General features: G+C 42.9%; 1 protein-coding gene across 7 annotated transcripts in view; it reads right to left on the bottom strand.

The window, feature by feature from the left end:
* PBX3 (PBX homeobox 3) overlaps positions 1 to 25,220 on the bottom strand; it is a 192,963-nt gene that overhangs the window by 22,535 nt on the left and 145,208 nt on the right. For all 7 annotated transcript variants that reach the window (XM_069986164.1, XM_069986163.1, XM_069986165.1 and 4 more), the window contains 2 exons: positions 6,741 to 6,982; positions 1,907 to 2,097 (listed from right to left, as the gene is read on the bottom strand). In XM_069986164.1, coding sequence (XP_069842265.1) covers positions 1,907 to 2,097; positions 6,741 to 6,982 — 433 coding nt within the window. The remainder of the gene's footprint in view (positions 1 to 1,906; positions 2,098 to 6,740; positions 6,983 to 25,220) is intronic.

Here is a 25,220-nt window from a genome sequence, read left to right as displayed (position 1 = left end):
GATAGCGACAGTCTGCTGGCCGTCCGCATAATAGGAGTACCATGACTCTCCTATGGGCCACTTGGACTATCTAAGGATCGTCCAGGCAGCCCCCCCCCCAGCTCCTCTCTGCTCACTATCGGTACGTGTAATACCTGAGAGGTCGGCGCTTGCTTTCTATGAAATATCAGGCTGCCTAATACGGCCCTTAGGCATTTCAATAGTCGACCAATCCCCTGCTTTGTACCGATAAGGAGCAAGAACCCCAAAACAGCTGTTCACAGATAATGAATATTGGGGTGGTGCTCTGCAGTGATGTCACTTTGGCACTTATCACTCATCCAGTATTTTAAAGGGAAACTATCACTCAAAGATGAAGGACTTACTAATATAGTCTTATCACAAAGTGTACTAGCTTCAGCATGTTTTTCCATGAAATAACCAACAGGACGTTGTGTTTTTTCATTTTTAGTGTGGCATTGTCTCCGCAGCTCCTCCATCTCTAAAGTATCCTATTAACCACCCAGAAACACCCAATCTGAGATAATTGCCCATGCAAGACTGCAATGGTTCAATATTTGTTAACATGCATTGCTGGTAACCCGGATTTGACAGACTGAATGTCCACCTATAAATAACATTCTCTTTTTGTAATTTAAATAGGACCAAATTACACATATTTTACAATAAACTAAAAAGGTAAAAAAAACTGTATACAGCAGGTCCCTCTAGTGGCTGCTGCAGGTATCTGGAATTCTATTATTTGATGCTACGTCTACGCAGTGGATTTAGAGCTCTGTATCAGATTGTTTCAAAGAATGTTGACGCTAAAAACGTGATGCTAGAAGGTGGACCTTCACTTTGAAGTAAAATATTCAGCATTAGTAAGGGATACTGTCTTTATGGCCTTTGCACATATTCCATATGTGGTGCTTTTCTCTAGACTGCGCTGCTTTTAAGTAAAATGCAGCTCCTTTCACTTTGTCCTAAGGACTTTTCTTTTCCTTTCTGTATTTCAGCCTTGATGTAATCATCCAAGGATTGCAGGATACTGTTCCCAGCACAGATGGGTTCACACTCAGGCGGTTATACATGTTTTATAGGATTCAGACAATCTCCCTGTGGGAAGCCTTGAAATGTGCAAGCCTCGGGGCTACTGTGCCATAAGGCATTCGGCAAACTGCCTGCCTGAGGCTGCTAGGATCTCATTGCTCTCATATTCTCCATTCTACTTACAGTCCTATCTTTCAGCACTAGCACCATTTCTTACCATAACGATGGGCTTAGGAAAGAGTTAACACGACCCTTCCAAGTAACTTTCCATGTTACGCTTCGATTGCTAAGTTAAGCAATTCACGCAGCCGGAACATTTTCTGTGTAATTTTTATGTTATTTACTCAAGTGTGGAAGTCTATGTGATAAATTGCTACATTCTTAGCCTTCAAGTTTCCCCGACACTTGGTAGGCCTGTGATCGGTGATGTGCTAATCCAGTAGCTATAAGTCTGCCCTTTTGGCTAGCTCCGCACAGTCTTCATGCCATATTGGTGCTCAGATAATTGTTGAACATTAGGACATTGAGAATTTGGGTCAGATTTAGTTTGTAATTTAAAAAAGAGAGATACTCCGCCATTTTTATATCTTGTTTTTTTTTCTGCTTTACAAAAGTGACATCAGGAAATAGCGGCAATTACACCTCCCATAGGGGATGTAATGACTTCTTCTTCAGGGTGTCGTACGCTTTTCCAGACTACTGTATAATATGCCTAACTATGCCTGACTGTAAATCATTGCAATACTAGACATATTTCCCATTCAGAACTCTGGAAAAGCTTTGTTTAGCAACAGCCATATTGACAGCGACCTCAGAAACACACAAAACCAAAGAAACCTATAGGGCAGATTTTCTTTTCTTTTACTATACTGACCTGGCATCAAGAAACCTCGACCTCAGGATCATGACAGCTTCACACGTGCTTTGTTTCAGTTGCATTTGGATGGAGCTAAATTTCCTGTGGATAATGCCCACCATCCTTTCGATTTCTTTGGGGGAGATGGGACGTGTCCGGCTTTGCTCTCTCAGGAGATTCATCACATGGGTTGTAAATTCATTGCATGCCTGGCCATAAAAAAGTGAAAAAAACGACTGTGAACATTGTGCAGAAAAACCAGCTATGCAGAAAAACATAGACACGGTGGGTTTACACTTAAAACCGGATGAAAAAACGTATGCAGTTGTGTGCACCAGTTTTTCCATTGACTTCCATTACAAAAAATGGATCTAAATGCATCCACTTTGATCAACCACATTTTTGTGTAGGCTAAAAAAAACCCGGATGCGTTTTGATCTGTTATTTTGTAATGGAAGTCAAGAGAAAAATGGATGCATGCGTTTTTTCATCTGTTTTTTGCATAGGCAGTGTGAACCCAGCCTAATACGTTATGGCACATCTCTTCTCCCTAGCCTATCACCATGCTCCTGTACAGTCCTTTCTGGACTGCTCAACGCCCAGTTTAATGGTATACTACATTTTAATCAATTCTTACACAAAGCAATGGAAACGTAGCATCAAAATTAGTGTGTTGGATTAATAAAGAAAGGACATGGTTAACAGAAAACTGGCAACGAAGTCAATGTAAGGGTAAGTACTCATGGATGGTTAAACAACCACAATGGTGCATGGCTGCAGAGTGCGTTCAGCTAAAGGTGAATTCAGGTTAAACAGAGCTCAAAATAGTGGTCCTTTGTGCTTGCCACATTCATCATCTGGGAGTGAATACAACATAATATATATATATATATATATATATATATTTAGAGAGAGAGAGAGAGAGAGAGAGAGAGAGGCTACGTAATAATCGACAATATAGATATGTATTTATAGTAAGCTAAAAGTAATAATCCTTTAGGAACAGAGCAGAGGACGTGTTAAACTTCGCTATTATCTGTGCTTTTAATGCTCAAGTGTATATCTAGACACATAGGACTGCCTCCATAAGAAATATATATATATATATATATATATATATATATATAGATATATATATATATAGATATATATATATATAGATAGATATCTAAGAGGAGTGTCACAGCTCCTGATGAGTGTGACCATGTATTATATAGTTGCCCATTTATTTGAAATAGCGTTGAGAAATATACCTAAAGTTGTTCTCCACTTTTGGACAATTCCTACTGGTTACAAGGGTCCCATGACAAAAACAAATTGCAAAGCATCCTCCAAAGTGATCGCCTGTTATCTGCAGGGATTGCTGGCAGTAAGTGCTTAAATTTCATTGCAGCCCCATGACAGGGAAAAGTGAGCATTACAAAGGTCTCAATGAAATCAATGGGTTGTCTATATAATGCAGGATAGGATGGGTCCTCCACAGTCACACACTCTTTGTAACTGCTCTCTTTTCTGGACTAGAAATTAGAATCCAGAACAAGACAATACCCCATCACTAAACTGAACTGGAAAAAAAACTTTATCCAAGAAATGCTAGATTCACGCTGTATCCACTTGAGACCACTTGTATCATTATATTGTGGCTGCTATATCTCCATTAAAGTGATTAAAGGGGGCTCAATGCTTCCAGTACATCAGCTGCTGTATGTCCTGCGGAAAGTGGTGGATTCTTTTCGATCTGACACTGTGCTCTCTGCTGCCACCTCTGTCCATGTCAGGAATTGTCCAGAGCAGGAGAGGGTCTCTATGGGGAATTGCTACTGCTCAGGACAGTTCCTGACATGGACAGAGGTAACAGCAGAGAGCACTGTGTCAGACTGGAAAGAATACACAACTTCCTGCAGGACATACAGCGGCTGATAAGTACTTGAAGGCTTGAGTTTTTCAGATATTTATAACTTTGTGGAACCGGGATGATTTAAAAACCGGGATGATCTTTTTTTCCAGCCCTACAAAAATGGAGTTAACTTACGGTGATATAAAGGTAAAAATGAAATTATACAATTATACTCATCTGTCCTGATCACCCCACAGCTGCCATTCTAACATCCCCTTTCTGTGTTGTGTCTGGAGTCGCCTGCGGGTCACCACTGTCGCTCAACATGCATTTCCTGTAGTTTCAACCCATCACAGAACGCAGCAGTGAGTGTCAGGGACTGGGTGTCAAAACAGGGCTCGTGAGTATTTTCTTTTTTTATTTCTAGATCACCCTGGGACACAATTTGTTTTTCTAGTGCTGCAATACTTCTTTAAAGGGGTTATCCAGCGTTATAAAAGCATGGCCATTTTCCTCCAGAGACATCACCGCTCTTATCAGGTGCGGTTTGCAATTAAGCTCCTTTCACTTCAATGGAGTTGCAAAACCCCACCCAAACTGGAGACAAGAGTGGTGCTGTCTCTCAAAGAAAGTGGCCATGTTTTTCTAATGCTAGATAACCCCTTTAAGGCTGACCTACAACATCAGGTATAGCCCATGGACATGAAGAGGTGCTATTTTGGGGAACGAAAAGCAGACCCTTTTCCCCTAATCCTGGCCAAACCCTTCAAATCCTAGTAACCTAAACCTGTCAGTATAGATTGGTAATCTTTAACCTGCGGCCCTCCAGCTGTTGCAAAACTACAACAGCTGGAGAGCCACCATTTGGGGAACACCACCATAGATAAATGTCTCTTCAAAAGGTGTAACAGATGAGAGCACACAATTCTTACAGAAGAACAAAGGTGGCCTAGAGATGTGAGAATTGAAAAGTTGTCTTTTTTATCACCAGTAAAACCCTTTAAAAAAAAAAAATCAATGGGAAATGAACACAGAAGAAAGATGCCAATCCACTAGGGCCTGCGGTGAGAGTTGGGATTTTCGGAAGTGAAATGTTTTGCACGTATCGCTGGGAATAAGTGGGGATTTATTTCCTGAAATGCTTGCTGAACGTTATCTCCGCTTATTAAGGGAAGCCATGTATGAACTGAAAGGCTGATTAGCAATTTGGCACGAGCCCAGGGTTTGTGGGATTCACCCAGCATCCCTTTAAAGCACTAGTTCATACAAGATTAATTAGAACATCTCATTTATGTAGTATGCACTCTAGCTCATTACTCTAAGTAAAATTCGTTAAGTATTTACATTTAGATAATTAAAACCCGGGTCCGCCCTTAAGAAAGATGCCTGCACTTCTGCTAAAGTGATTTCTTTACTGTTGTTCCATTAAAGGCTGTGTTACCTTCTTATTTATTTCTGTAGGAGGAGAATGCAGGGCTGCTTTTAATAGGGTTACTTAGAGGCTTTACATTCGGCATTACATGGCACGCTTTTATGTTTGAGTATATATATATATATATATATATATATATATATATATATATATATATGCATATAATAGACTGACAGTTTTTAGCACATTTCTTGACTTCAAAGCGCACGATGCCTATATCTGAATTTCATGAATGTGCTAATAATCCAGACGCCTACTCATTTGCTGGAGAACTGTAGTGCTGAGCACTTAAAGTGTTTGCTATCTCTTAGTCATGTGTTCCTGGAAAATCTGTGAATTAATTTTTACGCTTTTTTTAAAAAGTGAGAGATGCTGATGCCATTCAAGATTTTTTCCCCCCCCCCTCCTTTTATTGTGCCCTTTGTATTCCCCAAATGATGTCCTGGCCGTTCTGCAAATTCTCAATTTGGGGTGTCCTCAGGAGAGATCAATGTCTCCAACAACCTGATCTCCCAGATGTTCTGAAGCACGGGGGACCCTCACCGCCATAATTTTGCCTTTAGCAAAAACCAACTTTGAGTGCGGCTCTAGAAAGGCAGCTCTCTAAGTGTCATCTAAATTACGGCAGCCGCGGATAATGCACTGGGCGCTTTTGTACTAGCAACATTTGCTAAAAGCTGTATACTGTATGCATTGTGTTCTCTGGGGGCATAACAAAGGCATATAAGGGCAGTCATGTATAGGTATAGGTATTCCAGCCGCAAGCTGGAATTATAAAATTATAAAACTATATGCCCTTGCTGCAAACAAATCAATGTAAGAAATGTTTATATACAGTAGATAAATTTTAATATCCTATTCTTACAGAAAAGCTAAACACACAGGCTGCCATAGTGTAAGCATTTAGAGGGCAGATTACTATTAACTCAGCTAACAGTGATAATTACCTTTCAATTGTCATTGCGTAAATATGTATGAGCCGCAGCTCTGATATCAAGCACCCCTTTTACAGGATGTGTTGTCCTGCTCTGTGGTGATTCTGTCCATAAGATGGCCCAGCATGGAGGAGCATGTGACCATGCACTGCCCTCAGTGTCCTCCACTGAGCCTGTATATGCCTATAGAGAACACAGAGGTCACATGCTTCTCCATGCTCAATCATCCTATGGACAGAATCACCACAGAGCAGGACAACACAGCCTGGGGGAGGAGAGTCTGATTTTAGCTCTTTGAGGTGCACAGGGAGCTGCTGCCCTGCTCCCCTTCCTACAGTGTCTCCATTTCCTCAGTAATACGCTGGCTCTCCTGAGTGACTACCTGATTTACACATGGGTTTGTGTGTGACACAGGAAATGAGACATTCAACGAGTCTTATAGAGTAACATACTGTATAGGACGTGAATTCCACTCCTCACCAAATCGGCTAGTTTTATAATTCCTATACAAGCCACTTGTAGCTTCAAGATGCCTTCCAAGCCTAATTGTGTTTTCCAAGTGGCAAACATTATCTGTATATTTTTTGTGTATTCTTCTGTGCCCAATGATCAGCTGAGACCCAAAGCTAACAAGTTTGAACAGAATACCTGCTCATATTTCTCCAATTCTGTATGGTAAATCTGTCGGATCTGGCTGAGTTTGGCTCTGTAGTCGGAATGTTCTATTGAGTTGTCTGAAGTTCCGCCTGATGCTGCAGCTGCTGCCGCGGCTGCCGCTGCTCCGCCGCCCTTCTCGGGTCCAGATACACCTTCTGCCAGCAACATGTTGTCAAGTCTCATGAGCTGCGGATCTGGGGGGTCTTCTTCTTGTGCCCCTCTGATGCTGAGACCTTTGGTTTAAAGAAAAAGACGACATTAGTAGGAGAACACTGTTCAGTAACAAGATCACATATAGTCAATCCAGGCTAATACGTACGCAGAAGATATTAATATACAGTTATCTAGTTAATAGCACCAGTATACAAAGAGTGGATTATAAGGCATTGTTCATATGCAGCAAGAACATTTGCAGTGCCTCCACATGACCACCGCCAACCACTGCTGCATACAAATCCATGCTATACGCGCCTACTGTGGAAGGAATCATAAATCCTTTGAACTCAAGTCACTCAGTAATCAATAGGCTTTCTCGGCTCTCTGTTCTGGAATACACATTCTCCTTTTAAATCAATCTCTAATTTCAGTATAATCCCATAGCCTGTAATACACCTAAGTCTATGAACCCTCACCATTATAGACGTTAACATTCAGCAAGGTTGTTATAAATTGCCATGTGACTTCATAAAACAAAGGCGATGGGCTCCTTGTTGGTTAATGCTGCCACATGTCAGCATCTTAAAAAAGGCAAGAAAGGAGCATTCTCCTCCTTGAACCTGCTCTTCTCCTGGTCTGGAAGTAGATGTAGTTTCCAAACAATGCCCTACATAGGCCTTACTGTCACCTTACTATTTAAAGAATAAAAACATTGAATTCAGATATATTGGTATAGAATAAGCTCTATGGTAGTAGTCGATGCCAGATAGCTGCTGCAAAGGCAATTAATATAAGGGGATACATTATAAAGGCCTAAATGACATCATTTTTATCTACAATTACAATATGTGAGGGGTTCTGATAAGGATGGCCTTACTATGGGTTACTACTTACTAGGGTTAAACAACTTCTATATTATAAAATAAAATAGTTAAAGTGACTCTGTACCCACAATCCCCCCCAAACCACTTGTACCGTCAGATAGCTGCTTTTAATCCAAGATCTGTCCTGGGGTCCGTTCGGCTGGTGATGCAGTTATTGTCCTAAAAAACAACTTTTAAACTTGCAGCCCTGAGTCAAACTGCCATGGCCTAGAATATCTGTGCCCTAACCTTGCGCCAGCCCTCTGTCCCTCCTCCCCACCCTCTTCATCATTAGGAATGCCCCTAGAACATTTTCTCCTGTCTGAACATTGCACAGGTGCCTTAACGATCCAGCCCATGTGCCGTGCTGACACAGGTGAGGAATAGGATAATACCTGCCTGGGGCATTCCTAATGATGAGGAGGGCGGGGAGGAGGGACAGAGAGGTTGTGCCAGCCTAATGCATACATAATCTAGGCCACATCCGTTGGGCAAAGGGCTGCCAGTTTAAAAGTTGTTTATTAGGACAATAACTGCATCAACTGCCGAAAGGACCCCAGGACAGATCTTCAAAGCTATCCAAAGGTACAAGTGTTTTTTTTTTTGTTTTTTTTTTGTTTTTTTTTGGGGGGGGAGACGACAGATTGTGGCTACAGAGTCGCTTTAAAGAAGAAATGGTTTAATGGTAAGTATACACAGCACCACACCTGTCCTCAGGTTCCGTGCGATATTGTAGCTCAATCACATTTACATCAATAGAACTGAACAATAGAACAATAGAAAGTTGTGCAGTTTCTGGAACAAAGTAACTATGTTTTTCTAATCCTGGATAACACCCTTAACAGCATTCAGTGACATGCTTTACAAAAAGCCATATAAACATAGATACAATGATCATTTCCAGTCCCTGTGCTTTGTGTGGGACACTTGTGTTTGTGTTCTGTGACCTGTGCAGGGGCTAAGCTCCTGTTCTCTTTTCTATCTACTATCTATCTCTATGTACTTTTGCTGTAATTTTGTACAGATCAATTTCCAGCAGCCCCCCCTTATAATCACAGACAGAAATGTAAATTTCAACTTAGTGGTCATTTTCTAATGGCATTTCTTTTAAAGGGACTCTTCAATTTAAAAAGAAAAAAACCCACAACAACTAATTAGTAAACAGAGGCACTAACGATGGACTCCACAAAGAGTGTAGTGTATCTTATTATTTTATATCCCCAATAATTTTTTTTATTGGAGACCCCCTTTAAGAAGTCTCTCTATATTGAGGGGGGTTCCTTACACTGCCAATGTACACCGAGGGGACTGAAAAATGTATAGAATCTACAAAACTTTGTATAAGGGTGTGTTTATATAATAATTTATATATAATTTTGAAGCCAAAGCCAGGAACATACTGACTATAAAACGAGAACAGGTCATAAAGAAAAGATTGGGATTTCTCCTCTTCTCAAATCCATTCCTGGCTTTGGCTCCAAAAGTCTGTCAGATATATCTCTGTGTGTGAACGCACCATAAGGAATAATGATAGAAAACCTCAGCCTTTTTATCAACATTACTACATATCATATACTTTAGATATACTATAATATTGTATATTCAGAACACTGGCATTTATGTATCTGTCTTCTTGCCAAGGGAACATCCACCACTTTGTATTAGATAGAGGTCACCAGCCATAAATTAGGGGGGATTCTTCCAATGAACCTCAGGGAACACAACTGCCGGGTAAACACTGAGCGTTCAAATCGTCTCAAATCAGCTTTTTCATTAAAGTTGCAGAAGGGCGGAAATGGAAGGATGTCCCAGCACAATTAACCTCTTTAAATCTGTTTAAATCAAGGATACAAAGTTGCATTGGATCCCCCTGGACCAGCTCGGAGTTTGTGAACATACTGTGCACTGGCTAATTCTTTCCTGTGATTTATATTCACATTCAATAGAACTTAAAAGGCAATATATGAGATGGACACAATAGACGCAAAAAATGTTCCAAAGACAATAAGGAAGGACATGCTTGTAAGGACAACAGGTAATTGCTGTTTACCACAGGTTGCCTGAGTAGTCGGCACTTGGTAGTACTCAAGGCATCACTGCTGATGATACTCACAAGCCCTCTTTACCTACACAAATCATTGGGCCCAGTGTTAGCCTCCTGAAATAAATACATTCCTAGTCTCCAATGAAAACTTTTAATGGTCAGTTGCTGGCCACTCAGATTGCCATTGAATACAATGTTCTCTGAACCCGAAAGCTCGGCATTTGACTCCCAACATCTAGAGAAGCTGAATCGTGCCCTAGAGCGGCATCCAACTTCTCCAGACGCCGGGAGTCAGATGCCAAGTGTCCGGCTTGGAGAATGTTGCCAAACCTGAACAGTTCGCCAAGTCCGCTCACCACTACCATTGAGTCTACTCAATAGTTTGAGGCAAACTATAGTGTTTTAAAAAACTATAGTATAAAGTATATTGCAGTGCTTACTTTTATTACATGAGGCCTACACAAGCTTTAATATCAGTAGGACAACGCCACTGAGACTGCTTGGCTCATGATAGTATTCTGTGCGTTCTGTCAGGGAGGTGCACTGACAGTTTACTTTTTGAGAAGTATTAAAGTGGTACTCCAGCCGAAAAAAAATTGTTTGGTAATTGTAAGCCTATTGTAATAGGCTTTTATTACCAATTCTGTAGGACTCTATTCCTTCTCATACTCATCCATATGCACCGTCTGATAACACCTATATTATACCTTTATTATGCTATACTATATAGGTCAGATACAGAAGACATTTGGAGAGGACCATACACACGTGATATATAAGGTCCCACCAACAGTATTAAGTCAAGGATTGCCTAGTGGAAGTGGTCATCCAGCTTTCTTGAGGTCCTCACTGTCATATGTCCCTTCAAAACAATAACTGGTACAGCAGCAGGCAAAATCTAACATGGTCCTTATCGGTGGCCATATTGGTTATCAACCAGATTTCCCAAATAAGGGCCAGATTGGCCAAACTGTGTCCTCAAGTGGAGCTGATTTCTGGACCTTTACGGGTCCATTTGCAGACATTTACATTTGGAACTGAATTTGGTGCCACTTTGGGTACCAAAGGGTATATATCCCTATACCCTTCTTTGGGTATAGGGATATATCTTTTAGTCAAGGCTGACAAAGTAGACAGAACCACCCGGGACCACCCTGAAGACTCTTGGTTCGAGCAGCATGAAAGCGATTACAAGTTCCCTTTAAATAGGAGATACTGAAAAGTTAGCAACATTTTTTAGCGGTGAGGAACGAAAACCTTTAAAAGCTTTAGAATAATTGTATAGAGACAACAGGGTTCCTTTATTACCTAAATGACAATAAGTGAAAAGGACTAATTTGCAGCAGAGAAATGAATATGTGACATATATAGTTGTAATAAGGCAAGATGTGTTCCCTCAATGCAGCCTGCATACTGAGGTTGTTTTATTGCACTAGTAATCCAGCACAAGGAAGGCTGCCAGAAACGAATGATCTCAGATATACCTGCATCTAGCTTGGCTGCCTTCTCTTATACTATCAGTCCCATGCGTGTTTCCCAAATGTAACAGATTCTGCTACAAGATAATCAGTTTGGGATCCAGGACGGCACAAATGTTAGTTTGTAATTGACAGTAACGTTTTGTGTAGCGCTGGCAATCTCTTTGTCACAGATTACGGAAAAGGTGGAATTCGCATCCGTCGCTGGGTATCTTTCAGCAAATCTTAATTAAGTATTTTTCAGCATGCAAACACCTGCCTCCCTTGTCTATTTAATAGATAAAAGGGGCTGAATAGGAGGGATCGTTTCCAGACCAAATAATAAAAGTTGAGGTCAGTCGGAATATTAACCTCTCAGTAATACCCGCTCCCACTCTTGTAAAGCTGCATTAAAACGTCCACTCCGGGTGCCTCCTGATTGCGGGGTATGGTTAGATGTAATAATCTCCCGCTTTTTCAGCAGCTCATTAAGGGTTCATTAATATATGGGCAATGCTTCTGAATTATAAATAAAGAGATTAGCACCCTGCGGAGTGCGGACTGCCGGCTCGCCTCTCACTATCAGAACAATATTGCGCTGCACAATCAATGGACTCACCTGGGAAGTTAAGGTGCACGTGTAGGGCATCCTAAGTCTGGCAAGCAGAACACAACCAGATCTTTGGGCTTGAACTAAAAGCTACAAATGTACTCACCTAGTGCAAGTAAAATTCAAGAAGTAAATGCTTCACAACAGTAATATAAAATTGCAAAATTCAAGTCCTCCTATGACCATGTCCATACATTAAGGGTTGTTTTCCAAGACTCACTGCCAGTTGCTGTACATTTGTCTGGTATTGCTGTGTATTCACTTGAACAGAAAGGAAGTGCAATACCAGGTACAACCATGGACAAAAGTGGCGCTGTTTCTGTATTGGGTCCATTTTTTATATGATTTCCTAATCGCAACAATCCAGTGGTTTAGTTTACAATGGTCTCATCCAGATTCTGATCAGATCTATGTACAGTCTTGTGTGGTCTGTGAGGTATGTATCATTTTCACCAGCAGTCAGGACATTTTCAAGTTCAAGACTGATGTTGAATATATTTGATTATATTCCACATATCTCTCATGAAAAGTAAGGATTCTCCAAGAAAAAAAAAATACTATCAGCTTTTGATGTGTGTGTGTGTGGGCGGGGAATGACCAATGGGACACACACTGATCCACAAAATGAATTGGCCTAGACACAGCCTCTACTTATCCTGCTTCCTGGGAGGTGCTCTGTTTAGACTGCGGGGAGGCAGCTGCCGGAAAGCAGGGTGGGTTGAGGCTGTACGGGGCGGGCACAGACAATGTCACATACTCACCTCTGTGACTATGTCAGCCCAGGATAAAGATAGTTCTTTGGGAACACGTCAGATCACAGAGCAGCACGGAAGGTACATGTGCACAGCTCATGTGATTGGCAATGGGAAACTGGCAGCACAGATAGATGCAAATCCATGCTGTCAGTTTCCCTTTCCCAATATGTGGTCACCTTGTAAGTCAATGCCTGACCCCTTAAAGAACCTGATATCTTGGACAAGAAAAAACTCCCTCCAATAGCACAGCATGTATTCCTCCTACAATTTTCTGATCACATTTCAGACACAATCGTTTTCCACCCTAGACAAGCAGATCGCAGTTGAATCCTTTGAATTATCATTTTGTCCATGGCCACCATAAGTCAGATGAATCCGATGTTTACAATTATCCAACTAATGAACCCCAGTAGTCCTGGCATCTTAGCCTTTGGCAATGCAAGGGTTAGTCAACTGTACACGATTCCTGTGTCAGGTATATTAAATATAACACCGCAGCGCTCTGCACATTTCCACGCCAAGCCGCTTGTCACTTTCGCTTCAGTCATTCTGTATTGAGGAAAAATGCAGCGGTGGGAATTTTACAAGGAGCTGCTCAGTTAAATGGACATAAATCACAGGTTTCATTCAAAGCGAATAATCACTGGCCATAAAGAGCTACTTGTCTCTTACTATATATTACCGGAACTTTCCGCCAGCAATAATGCAGCCATTCATGGTGAGGGGGAAAACACAGCCAGGCATTAAGGGCTGACATGTAATCCTGTTAGGGGCCTGACGTGCCGAGTGGGGCTGACATTTTTATCATGTGTCTGCTTCAATTTGGGAAACCAAGGAGAGAGGGGAAGAAAATGATTACTTGGCTTCTCTCTACGCGGTTTGGTGCGAATCTTCCTCCTTACGGTGATTGCATGGAAGACAGAAGAAAAGATGTACAATGAAGGATGTATTCTATCAAATCTATGGCTGCTACTTGCCAATTATATCGCTACTTAATTTTCCGTCTTCTCAGGGGCAAAGGGGCATCAGAGTAATGTTGGTGTTCATAATGTTTCCGGAATAACCAGATTTAGATCGGTAAATGTCATGGTGCCAGATACCACCGGACATTCCAGTCTGTGCACTATAGACTTAGCAGATAGATTATGGAGATTGTGATTTTTAACCCCTTGGGATCTCCATATGTGATTTTTCAGTGTTCATTCATAAAATTCTTTGGCGTAAAAAACAAATGGTTCAGTTGTCACCTGACAGTTTTATTTCGGCTGAGAATTCGACTTTGTTTTGGCATGTCAAAAAGGCCAGGCGCTCTGCCCAAAAACCTTCTACACATATTGGACTAGTTGAGAATATCTTGAAAGCAAGGTGGAAGCTCTGAAAAAAAAATTTGGTTCCCGTTCTGGGAACTTGTCAGTGGCCCAGCTTACCAACATTTTCTTCTAAAACGTCAAAAAGAATTCCAATTTACATGAAGGGAATGAAAGCATGCTATGTTCATTGTGCATTAGCAGGAGAAGGACTACTTTACCGAAAGAGTTGTAGAAGCTTGGAACTAACTTCCAGCAGAAGTGATAGGTACATCCAAAATAAGGGCAACGGAACTCTCTGCCGTGGATTCTTGCCAGCCTCAGTGTCATACAGGCTGCATATGAGAGGGCTCGCGCGCCTCCTCTCTCCACGTCTCTCTGCCCAAAGAACTGACATGTCAATTCTTTGAGTGGAGAGGGGAGGCGCGCGAGCCCTCCCATAGACAGAGGGTTCCGTTGCGGAATTCCACCTCTTTTACTCCGTGTGAACTGGCCCTAACTGAAACCTGCCAGGCATAAACATTTATCTATCCTCCTTGATTTCCTTTGGGACATGATGTCACTGTGGGACTTCTGGCCTTTGATGCCCCCCCCCCCTCCCATGTACGTAAGATGTATTGAAGAATGCACTTCAGAAGAAGAAAAAGAAGAATACAACTACAGAAGAACAGCTGATACATAGATCCTGAATTTTTGTTTTATGTGGAGTTGCGTATTTTAATTCTGAGAAAAATGTTTTTTCTTTACAGTTGGCCACATACAGCACAGGAAGCATATAGATCCTGACCTTGCTGTGCACCATCAGTACCAATGACTACATACCAGGACTAGTTCTTTCGTGAAAGCTGTACTCTACTATTTTACCTGTACCAAGTAGAGTTTTTTGGAAAGATTCAGTATCAAAAGATTTCCCAACAGGCTGATACTGAGCATTACTGAACGTCAGAAGAAGTCAGCATCTTACATGGTCGACTTGGCCTGAGAGCAGTTTGAGGACAAGCCTAAAACGGTGACCCTGGTTGCTCACATCATGAGACTTTTATGATCTAAAATAGCCCAACAAACGATTTCCTGCTGGATTTCGTGCCTCAATGTCCACCTGTTGATGCTTATTTATTATGCAGTAATATCTAAACAAATTGTATTTCTCCTATTGGAATCAATATTTCTTCCTTCTACAGCCCTCATAACCTTGTCTGTTTAACCGTTCTATTCGTGGAAAGAGTGACACTCATAACAACGTTAGCCATAGTAGGACCTGTGCTTTATGCTGCACAGAATATAATATTTCATTGGAAACCATGTCAATATCAACTTTAAAAGGGAACGCTGAGCAAACATAAAAAAAAAAAAACAGGGGCAGGGGGTGGTGGAAAAATAATAATTAAGTTATACTTGTCCTGGTGCCCCCAAAGGCCACTGTTCCCTGTCACCATTCAGGCTCCTGCATCTCTCTATCCTGTGAAGTCACGACCCAGCTCAGAGATGCCCGCTGAGCCAGTGACTAAGGCAGGAAACCTCGGCAATCATTTAATGAATAGTGGCCACACAAAACTGACATGGCAGTTTTCGCTGCAGCCGCTTGGAATCCCGGACTGATTGTATACTATGTGTGATGTAATTTTTTTATTTTTAGAAAGTTAAAAAGTTAAGAATCATGCAATATCCCACGTGTATTTACATCACTTAGAAGCGTGCCCCAATGGTTGGTATTTTAGAGGGGCCATTTAGAGAATGTAGTTATATATTTATTTTAAAAGGTCTGTCTCTTTAAGAACGCTATGTTCCCACAGTGTAAAAACAATGGCCATTCCACATGAACGGCCGTTGTTTAATGCTAACTACAGCCAAAAATAATAAACATGTTCATTAATTTCGGCCACGAGTAGCGTTATACAGCAGTCGTTCGCGCGGAATGGCCGTCGATTTTACACTGTGGGAACATAGCCCTAAAGTGCAAACTATTATAAAGAGTTCTAAAAAACTATTGTACACCTTAAAATATCCTTAATGATAGAAAAGATTATATATAATGCTAAATACAGAATGCACCCCCTACTGGCTGCTACAGGAAACCAGAATTTTAACAGTACTCGGAGGTCTGTATGAAACAACTCTAAACACTAATGGACTATATTAAGAAAAGCATCCTCCTACGCATTACACAAGACATCTTTATATATATTTAACAGTTTATGTTTGAATATTTTTTTAATACTGCACATAACTAACTTTTCTTTACTTCCCGTTTAAATTTTTGAGGCCAACGCCATTAACTCTATAGTGCCAGGAATGGCAAACATAAACAGGAGTTTCTAGGCAGCAATGTTGATAAATCTTGGAAGTGCGACTGCAGTGAAATAAATCTACATCTCCGTAAAGTGCACGCAGCCACAGTGTATCGAGAACTTCAAATGTTTATTTCATTTCCCGGCTCAGATAAACCCTTTTTGGAGGCAGATTTATACTCCCTTTCTCTCGGCCTCCTCAGAAGCTCCTTTGAATCTGATAAGAAAGTTGTAATCGCGGCACGAGATTTCTTTCCGTGGTAAACATATTTATTTTTTTATTTGGGGGCAGTAAATGTTTATGCCGGAATATTTAGTTTTGAGGGTGAAGTATATTGCTGCTTTTCTAACGGTTTGATCGGAGATCAGAGTGTGTAAGGATGCAATTCTACCCACATGACTGCTAAATGGCCTACAGCCACAAAGCAATTCCTGGAGACTGTGTACACTGTATTTCATTTTTGCAAGTATATTTGGATCCTGCAGTCCATTATTAATAAATATATCAATCAGATTTTTCACAGGGAATTTTGCTCCTATTATTTTTGACTGAATTTGGCACAGATGACAATGAATTTTCGCTAGTTCCATTAGCTATTAAAACCACTGGAAGCTATTTCTTTGTGTTCAGCTACCCTGGACTAGGCAGTGACCCTAATCTTCAGATAGATAGATAGATAGATAGACAGACAGATATCCTTAAATACCCTCACAATCCCGAATTCCTAAGATTTAGTAATGGTCAAACCAAGAAGAAGGCAGAGATTCTTTGGCTAGAGACGCTGTTCTACAGAAGATTCTGCAGCTATAGATCCACACCAAACCATGCAGAACAGCTGTGGACTGATGCTGAATTGATGAGAGCAGAATATGTTAATATTAAAAATTAATGAATGCAGACATAGAATTCCCTATTAAAATCAAAAAGTAGATTGGTGCCGACAAGGGGATCCCGGTAGCGCAGTCCTTTTTTTGAAACGCTGCCTGGTTACCATGTTCAATCCCGTTCTTCTGCACCAGCCCGGCTGTATGCACTGGGGGCCACACTACGGTGGGGTGCAGTGGCGGATTAAATGTACCCTGGGCCCCGGGCTGTCCACCCAACCTGCCCCCCCCCAGTCAATTTGCCCACATTATAATCTGCTACTGCGCCCCCCCCCCCACTGTCCCCAATAAACACTGCCTGCCTCCCCTCCCTGCTGGCCCCAATAAACATAATGTTTGGTCCCTTGCTGCTACCCCCAGTAAGCATTGCCCACCCCACCTCCACTGCCCCCAATAAACATATTGCCACCTCACCTGGTCCCCTGATGTTGCCCCAAAGTCACAACAGCACAGAGGATGTCAGGAGAGGAGGATGCTGATCTTATAGGAGAGGTCACAGCAGCACAGAGGATGTCAGGAGAGGAGGGTGCTGATCTTATAGGAGAGATCCGAGCAGCACAGAGGATGTCAGGAGAAGAGGGTGCTGATCTATAGGGGAGGTCACAGCAGCACAGAGGATGTCAGGAGAGGAGGGTGCTGATCTATAGGAGAGGTCCGAGCAGCACAGAGGATGTCAGGAGAGGAGGGTGCTGATCTATAGGAGAGGTCCGAGCAGCACAGAGGATGTCAGGAGAGGAGGGTGCTGATCTATAGGGGAGGTCCCAGCAGCACAGAGGATGTCAGGAGAGGAGGGTGCTAATCCTATAGGAGATGGTCCCCCTTTATAGATGGTCTCCCTCTTTCCCCCTCTATAGATTGTCCCCCTCTTTCCCCCCTTATAGATGGTCCCCCTCTTTCCCCCCTTATAGATGGTCCCCCTCTTTCCCCCTTTATAGATGGTCCCCCTCTTTCCCCCTCTATAGATGGTCCCCCTCTTCCCCCTTTATAGATCGTCCCCCTCTTTCCCCCTTTATACATGGTCCCCTTCTTTCCCCCTCTATAGATGGTCCCCTTCTTTCCCCCTCTATAGATGGTCCCCCTCTCCCCCCCCCTTATAGATGGTCCCCCTCTTTCCCTCTATAGATGGTCCCCCTCTTTCCCCCTTTATAGATGGTCCCCCTCTTTCCCCCTTTATAGATGGTCCCCCTCTTCCCCCCTTATAGATGGTCCCCCTCTTTCCCCCCTTATAGATGGCCCCCCTCTTTCCCCCTCTATAGATGGCCCCCCTCTTTCCCCCTCTATAGATGGCCCCCCTCTTTCCCCCTTTATAGATGGTCCCCCTCTTTCCCCCCTTATAGATGGTCCCCCTCTTTCCCCCTTTATAGATGGTCCCCCTCTCCCCCCTCCCTTATAGATGGTCCTCCTCTTTCCCCCTTACAGATGGTCCCCCTCTCCCCCCTCCCTTATAGATGGTCCCCCTCTTTCCCCCTTTATAGATGGTCCCCTTCTTTCCCTCCCTTATAGATGGTCCCCCTCTCCCCCCTCCCTTATTGATGGTCCCCCTCTGCCCCCCTTATACATGGTCCCCCCTCTCCCCCCTCCCTTATTGATGGTCCCCCTCTCCCCCCTCCCTTATTGATGGTCCCCCTCTGCCCCCCCTTATAGATGGTCCCCCTCTCCCCCCTCCCTTATAGATGGTCCCCCTTTCCCCCCTTTATAGATGGTCCCCCTCTCCCCCCTCCCTTATAGATGGTCCCCCTCTTTCCCCCCTCCCTTTATAGATGGTCCCCCTCTCCCCCCCCCCCTTTATAGATGGTCCCCCTCTCCCCCCCCCCCTTTATAGATGGTCCCCCTCTCCTCCCCCCCTTTATAGATGGTCCCCCTCTGTCCCCCCTTTATAGATGGTCCCCCCAGTCAGTAAATAACACAAAAATAACAAAATACAGCTCACCTACCCTACGTTCCCCCGTCGATCCTCTCTCCTTCTGCAGTCTCCGGCTGAGCGTGGCTGCCGGGGGTGTCCCGTCCTCTCCCCGGCAGCGCGCGCATCACACAGCTCCTAGTGCCGCCAGGGCCCTGACTTCCGGTACGTGCGCTCCCAGTACCGGAAGTCAGGGCCCCAGGCGGCACTAGGAGCTGTGTGATGCGCGCGCTGTCGGGGAGAGGACCGGACACCCCCGGCAGCCGCGCATCAGCCGGAGGCAGCCGGAGACTCTTGTGACCGCAAGCGAAACAATGCTTGCGGTCACAAGAGTGCATTATAAGGTGGGCGGCATGGCATTATAATGTGGCCGCCCAAACCGCCCACATTATAATCCGCCACTGGTGGGGTGGCATAGAGCCGGGCTGGTGTATGGCTGGAAAATGGTATCGGGCTGGGCATTTTTTTAAAAAAGGACTGCACCACCTGGCTCTCTGCGCCAATGCTGATATGCTAGTTTCTGCACAGGTTTTGCATGGACCTTTTCCTCGGTGTATAAAAATATTTCCTAAAGGGAATCTATCATTGGGTTAGTGCATAATAACCTGATTTATACTTTATAGAGCGGGTGAGGGGGGAGATCGTCAAATTGAGGGGGGCAGCGGGCCAGCTCCAGTGCTTCATGCCCGGCCGGCACTTGGGAATAAACTGGCGCTGTGTGCGGGAACCGGGCCGAAATTCAAAAAATGAACCAGGGCACCGGCATCCCCGCCCAGACGCCTGTCTATTAAGGTAAGAAAGCACAAAGCGACGTACCTAGTGGTATATTTCCTTTAAGTAGTAGCCCATGTCACCCTAATCCTAATGCTGTTTTCCTTTTTAAAAAACGTTCTGTTATTTTCAACATATATTGCAACATATTGCACTGAGGGTGTTTCAGCTAAGATCGCCCCCTCTTTGAATATTCATGTCCTTCCCCAGCAGTAACATAGAAGAGCCCATCTCAGAAGTCACCCGCGTGAGCGATATATCCTGCACGGTGGCCCCAATGTTTGTGCGGGACAGACACTTTCATGTCACTGCTGGGGAACTATATTCTATATTCTAAGGACAGGTGAGCGATGTATTGCACTAGGGGACTTAGGGCCGTGCCCAGGGCACTAAACTGCCCATTTACACATTATTTTGGCCATATCTTGAGAATGGTTCAATGGATTTTAAAAAGGAAACCAGCATTGGAATCAGGACATGGGTTACTAAATGAACCAGGTTAGTGTTCACTAAGATTCCCTTTAAAATCTCATTCACATTGCTGGTACTGTAACACTACAGATTTTAGACATGTTGTTGCTCATGTCAATCTGGGAAAACATTCTGCAGGTTTTTAAAGTATAGGGTAGGTAGAGGGTTAGACTATTTAACAGCAAATAACTACTACTAGCTAGCCATATGCAGTACCCTATTGTATTCATTCATTTTTTAATTTGGATGACAGCCACAAACGACTGCTATTCTCTGCAGCAGTTACCACCCAGCTCTCCACAAACTCTGAATGGCATATCCTGTCTGAGTGTGGGTTCTGTAGTTCTATCTTTCTAATATGAACCAGGAAAATTAGGATGAATCATATGAAGGGTTCTATTTAAATGTGAGCCTATTAAAGTGTGCTGCAGTGCATGACTCCGTGAGGGATCAGAGAAAAATGGAATTCTGATAAAGATGAATATTTTTTTGCCATAAAACATGTTATCATCATCCGTCAGCACTGCTGCACCTGAAGCTGCAATCTACTGGGGCCTCCTGAAGAAGCTGTTTAATGCAGATGGGTAATATACCTAAAAAACTGCAGATGTAGAGAAAGACAAGACTCAATGTTTTACACAGGGAGGATTATTTATCTGTAGACTGCATAGGAACAGTCATGTAGGTAGTGTCATATTGTACCTATCACACTGAACATGGTGTTAAATCTGCTGGTAGCAAGTATACAGAAAAAAAAATAATAATAATAATAATAATAAAAAAAAAAAAAAATATATATATATATATATATATATATATATATATATATATACAGTATGTGTCCCTGCTCTTTTTAGGATTAGGGATCCAGTGCTAATCAGGATTGCCTTCTCTGTATGACTGATTAGGACCGCCCACTGGACTCCAAAGCATAGAAAGAGTCAAATCAGTGATATTTATGACTAATATACATGTAATACTAAATGTTTTCTCATAATATTTCAGCTGCTGCAAAACATCTTTGCAAAAAAATAGTCCCCTTGCACAAAGTCACTACGTGTAATACCGATGAGTGACCGGCAATTTGCAAAGTGTATACATTATCCATCCATGGTCCAGGGCTCCCCTTGCGGTCCGCTTCTCCCCGGTCCCGCTCGCTGCATCTTCAGAACGGCCTGTCTCAGCTGACAGGCCGCTCAGCCATTCACTGGCCGCAGCGGTCCTTGCCAGTGATTGGCTGAGCGGCCTGTCAGCTCAGACAGGCTGCTCTGAAGCTGCAGTGCGCAGGACTGGGGAGAAGCGGACTGCAAAGGGAGCCCTGGACCATGGACAGGTAATGTATACAGTTTAAGCAAGGGCTGCAAGGACATCGGTAACTATGTCCATGCAGCCCTTGCTAAACGATTATCGGGCCATGTAATAGGCCCAGTAAACGAGTGTCGGTCTAGCAGATCGGCGCTCGTTTACAGTTATTATCGGCCCGTGTAATAGTACCCTAAGGCCACGTTCCCACATTTGTGATCCAAATCTGGCTAGAACCATGCCTCCATTTCTTTATCTATACCCATGTGATGTTGCTAATAACCCTGGGATTTAGTTTTGGCTGCATTCTGATCGCAAATGTGAGAACATGGCCTTAGCAGATTCAAGTCTACCATGCATTGGGAAATAGATGAAGATGTCTGATTATGGAAGAGGTCTGATTATGGAAGAGGTCTGCAGCAGCTGAGGTAGATATGTGGTTATACAGAAGCACGTCCCCCCCCCCCTTGAGATTATCCTATAAACCAGGAAACCAGAGGCAGAATGTTCCTGTAAGTTGCTCTTCCTGCCTTCTGTTATTAAGTATGCCAGGCAATACAGCGAACGGCCAGCAGTTTAATCTGTACAGTTTTATGATACTTTGATAACAGACAATTTCATTAACTCCTGTGATGTCTCCAATGCTTCTGGCACCTTGGAAACACACGCCATGCCAAGAAAGTTATTTATACTCTTTAGTTGGCTGCTCATTAGGAGGAGACAATTTACGAGCACTAACTGATCCGTTCAGAACACAGAGTTTTGTCTTAATTTCAATCGATATGATTTATAGGAGGAGGACGGGGACGTCTGCTGCGAAAGTGGAGTCTTGCTGAACCCCCATGTTGTTAGAGGGTATTAGAATACGGGGGAGTTTGCATTTCCAATGTAAAGTTGTTTATTTGCAGAATAAGGGATATTAATGATCATCTCACATTTAATATCACGTTGCAACATGTTGCACAGGTTTTTATCTTGTCATCGGCGGTTAGAATATAATCCTGATAATCCAATTAGTGAAGTATCGGAAAGGATACCGTGCAGATCTTAAAATCCAGATAATATAATATATACAAAAAAGAAAGGCAATGTGGATTTTAGGAGTGCACTATAAACCCTCTCTACAGAAAATTATGAACAGCTACATAAATCGTGACTCTTCCTCTTCAGACGGACTCATTAAAGTGATACTGAGTCTCTGGGTGGTCATAATTCTGCAGGCTGATGCTGCGGAATCACCCCGGTGCTGAGCTGCTTCTTCACCTGCCCCCTGCCTCTAATATCCCCCCTTTCTCTGTCATGCCGCAGCCGCCTGACCTTTAAACTGATGCTAGTTTGCTCTCATGGCTGAAGTGGGAGTTAGAGACCCATAAAACCGCTTCCTCCCTCATTTTGGAGCAGTTGTAATGGCGCGGCTAACCTTTTGTAATGGCCTTGTGCGATATGGGGAGGCAGCTAAAACAAACTATATTTAACCCGTCTGCTGCCAGGTAACACCATCCTGTGCCTAGATGATGGCACTGAGCGCAGAAGGAAACAAAAATCTTGCAGAATTTATGTCTAAAGACGTCTAGTGGTACTGCTATACCAATTACCGTTCTGTCTCATGTCTTTCTATTACGGTTCAGATTGCTTTATTGGACTTTGTATTCACTTTGTAGCGGCACAGAATCCATAGAAGTGCTAGAATGACAAATATTTCCCACTATCATTTTCTTCATAACTCACATTCTTCATATGCTATCTATACATATAGGAATTTTATTGGCCAGCTTACTGCCATAAGGTTTGCTACATGACCTGACTGGTCAAACTGCCCCAAGAGCTATGACTGGGATACTGTTACATCATATATTTGATTGATGAACTTTTTTTTTTGCTTTAACATGTCACCTAATATAGAAGTATAGTCAATTAGCGCTACCTTATCCTACCATGTGAATTTATAGGTTATCATACTAAAGCTAGGCCTAGACCGGAACAGTTGTCCCAACCAGCAGTACTCACCCTAACATCACGTAAAAAGCCAAACTCACCTCAAAACTGACTGCACTTAACTCCGATCCTATTCTAACCCCATGTATCATTGATCCAGGAAGATGAGGGATCTGTTTGCTGATCCTCATACTAGAGACATTCTTTCTCTGAATAACAAGAAACCAGTGGGTATAGTGTGATCTAGCCTTGCAGGGTCAATATTCTGAAGATGGGAGGCAAATCCTTCCAGGAAGAAACCCCACAAAAAAGGCATTAATAAATAAATTTTGGCACACAATTCAGAATCAAAGAAAGTTGGTGTAAACTTATACTAGACAGTGTTCAGATATGCCCAATAAAAAATCAGGACCATTTTTGTTGTCTGCCTTTGCACTGTCTATTAATTAGGGGCCTTTTACACGGTTATAGGGAAAGAGTGTTGCTAGAAACGCTCCTCTAGCCGATAACTGGCTTGTGTAAAAGTGTGAGCAATCAACAGAGGGATGGGATCCTCGGCTGATCCCATCTTTTGTACCACGATAAAATATATCGCTATTGCTGTGTAAACAGGGGATGTGATATACTTAAATGGCAGCACAAATGATACAGGGATTAATCGTGTGGCCTGGCAATACAACTGATGGTGCCTTCTAAAAGCACTGGAAACTGCACTTCTGTAGACGGTCCCATATCGGGCCATGTAAAAGAACCTCAATTTTGCTCTTTTCTAGGCTATGTTCACACTATGTAATTGCCGCGGAAATCACGGCCAATGTTACGCAGTGCTGCAGCCTGTGGGAATCCCGGCCAGAGTGTATACACATAGTATACACTCCGGCCGGGATCCCTAGCGGCGCTGTAGAAAATTGACCGTAAACAGCGGCCGCAGAAAACCCTGTCAGTTCACACAATAGAGCAATCGGATCCAGCCACTAGCTCTATTGTGTGCTGTGGGGAGTTCTGATGTGGGCGCGCACTGATGTCCCCGCATCAGAACTCTACGGCCCGAGATGATCTTTTCAGAGACCGGCCGGGTCACAGAATGGCCGATCTCTTACTAAGTGTAAACATAGCCCTAAAGTGTAAGTCATTAAGTTGTTATTAGGTAACATTCCCAATAAAATTGTAACTCTGGGGTTAGGGGGGTTATTTCCTCTGAAGGAAAGCGATTTAGATATTTTTCACATTGCCTACAACCAATTCTCCCTTTGTAGAAACAGCATTCTACAAGACCTTGGAAACGGCCGATACTGGCAAGTTATGAGAGTATAGACAGACAGATGTCCCCATTTACAAAATGAGGGATCTTATTTTACATGAATCTGAATAAAGCCCATAAAAGTTTGTGGGTAAGGGGGGGAGGGGGCATTTTCCTAATCCCCCAGACACCAGTGTCCCATATTTCTCTATAGTGCAACAAAGAATTTAATAGCTCATAACTTATTACAAGATTTTCACCATAAAGCCATTCATTTTTTCCTAACATAAAGCTAATCCCTTAACATATATTATCTCCCAGTGGAAATAAAGGAAGGAAAGAAGACGCGCTTCACACTGGCATTGATAACACAGAAAACTGCTTATCAACTCTGCCAGGAAGAAATATATCCGCTTTCAAGTCTAATTTCATTTCTAATTTATGTTTACAATATTCCGTGTGTTTATTTTCTGTTCCGACTTGCAGT

Source organism: Dendropsophus ebraccatus, chromosome 10 (genome assembly GCF_027789765.1).
Source record: "Dendropsophus ebraccatus isolate aDenEbr1 chromosome 10, aDenEbr1.pat, whole genome shotgun sequence".
NCBI lineage: Eukaryota > Metazoa > Chordata > Amphibia > Anura > Hylidae > Dendropsophus > Dendropsophus ebraccatus.
Note: the sequence above shows the minus strand (reverse complement) of the source record. Positions and strands in the feature narration are given on the sequence as shown.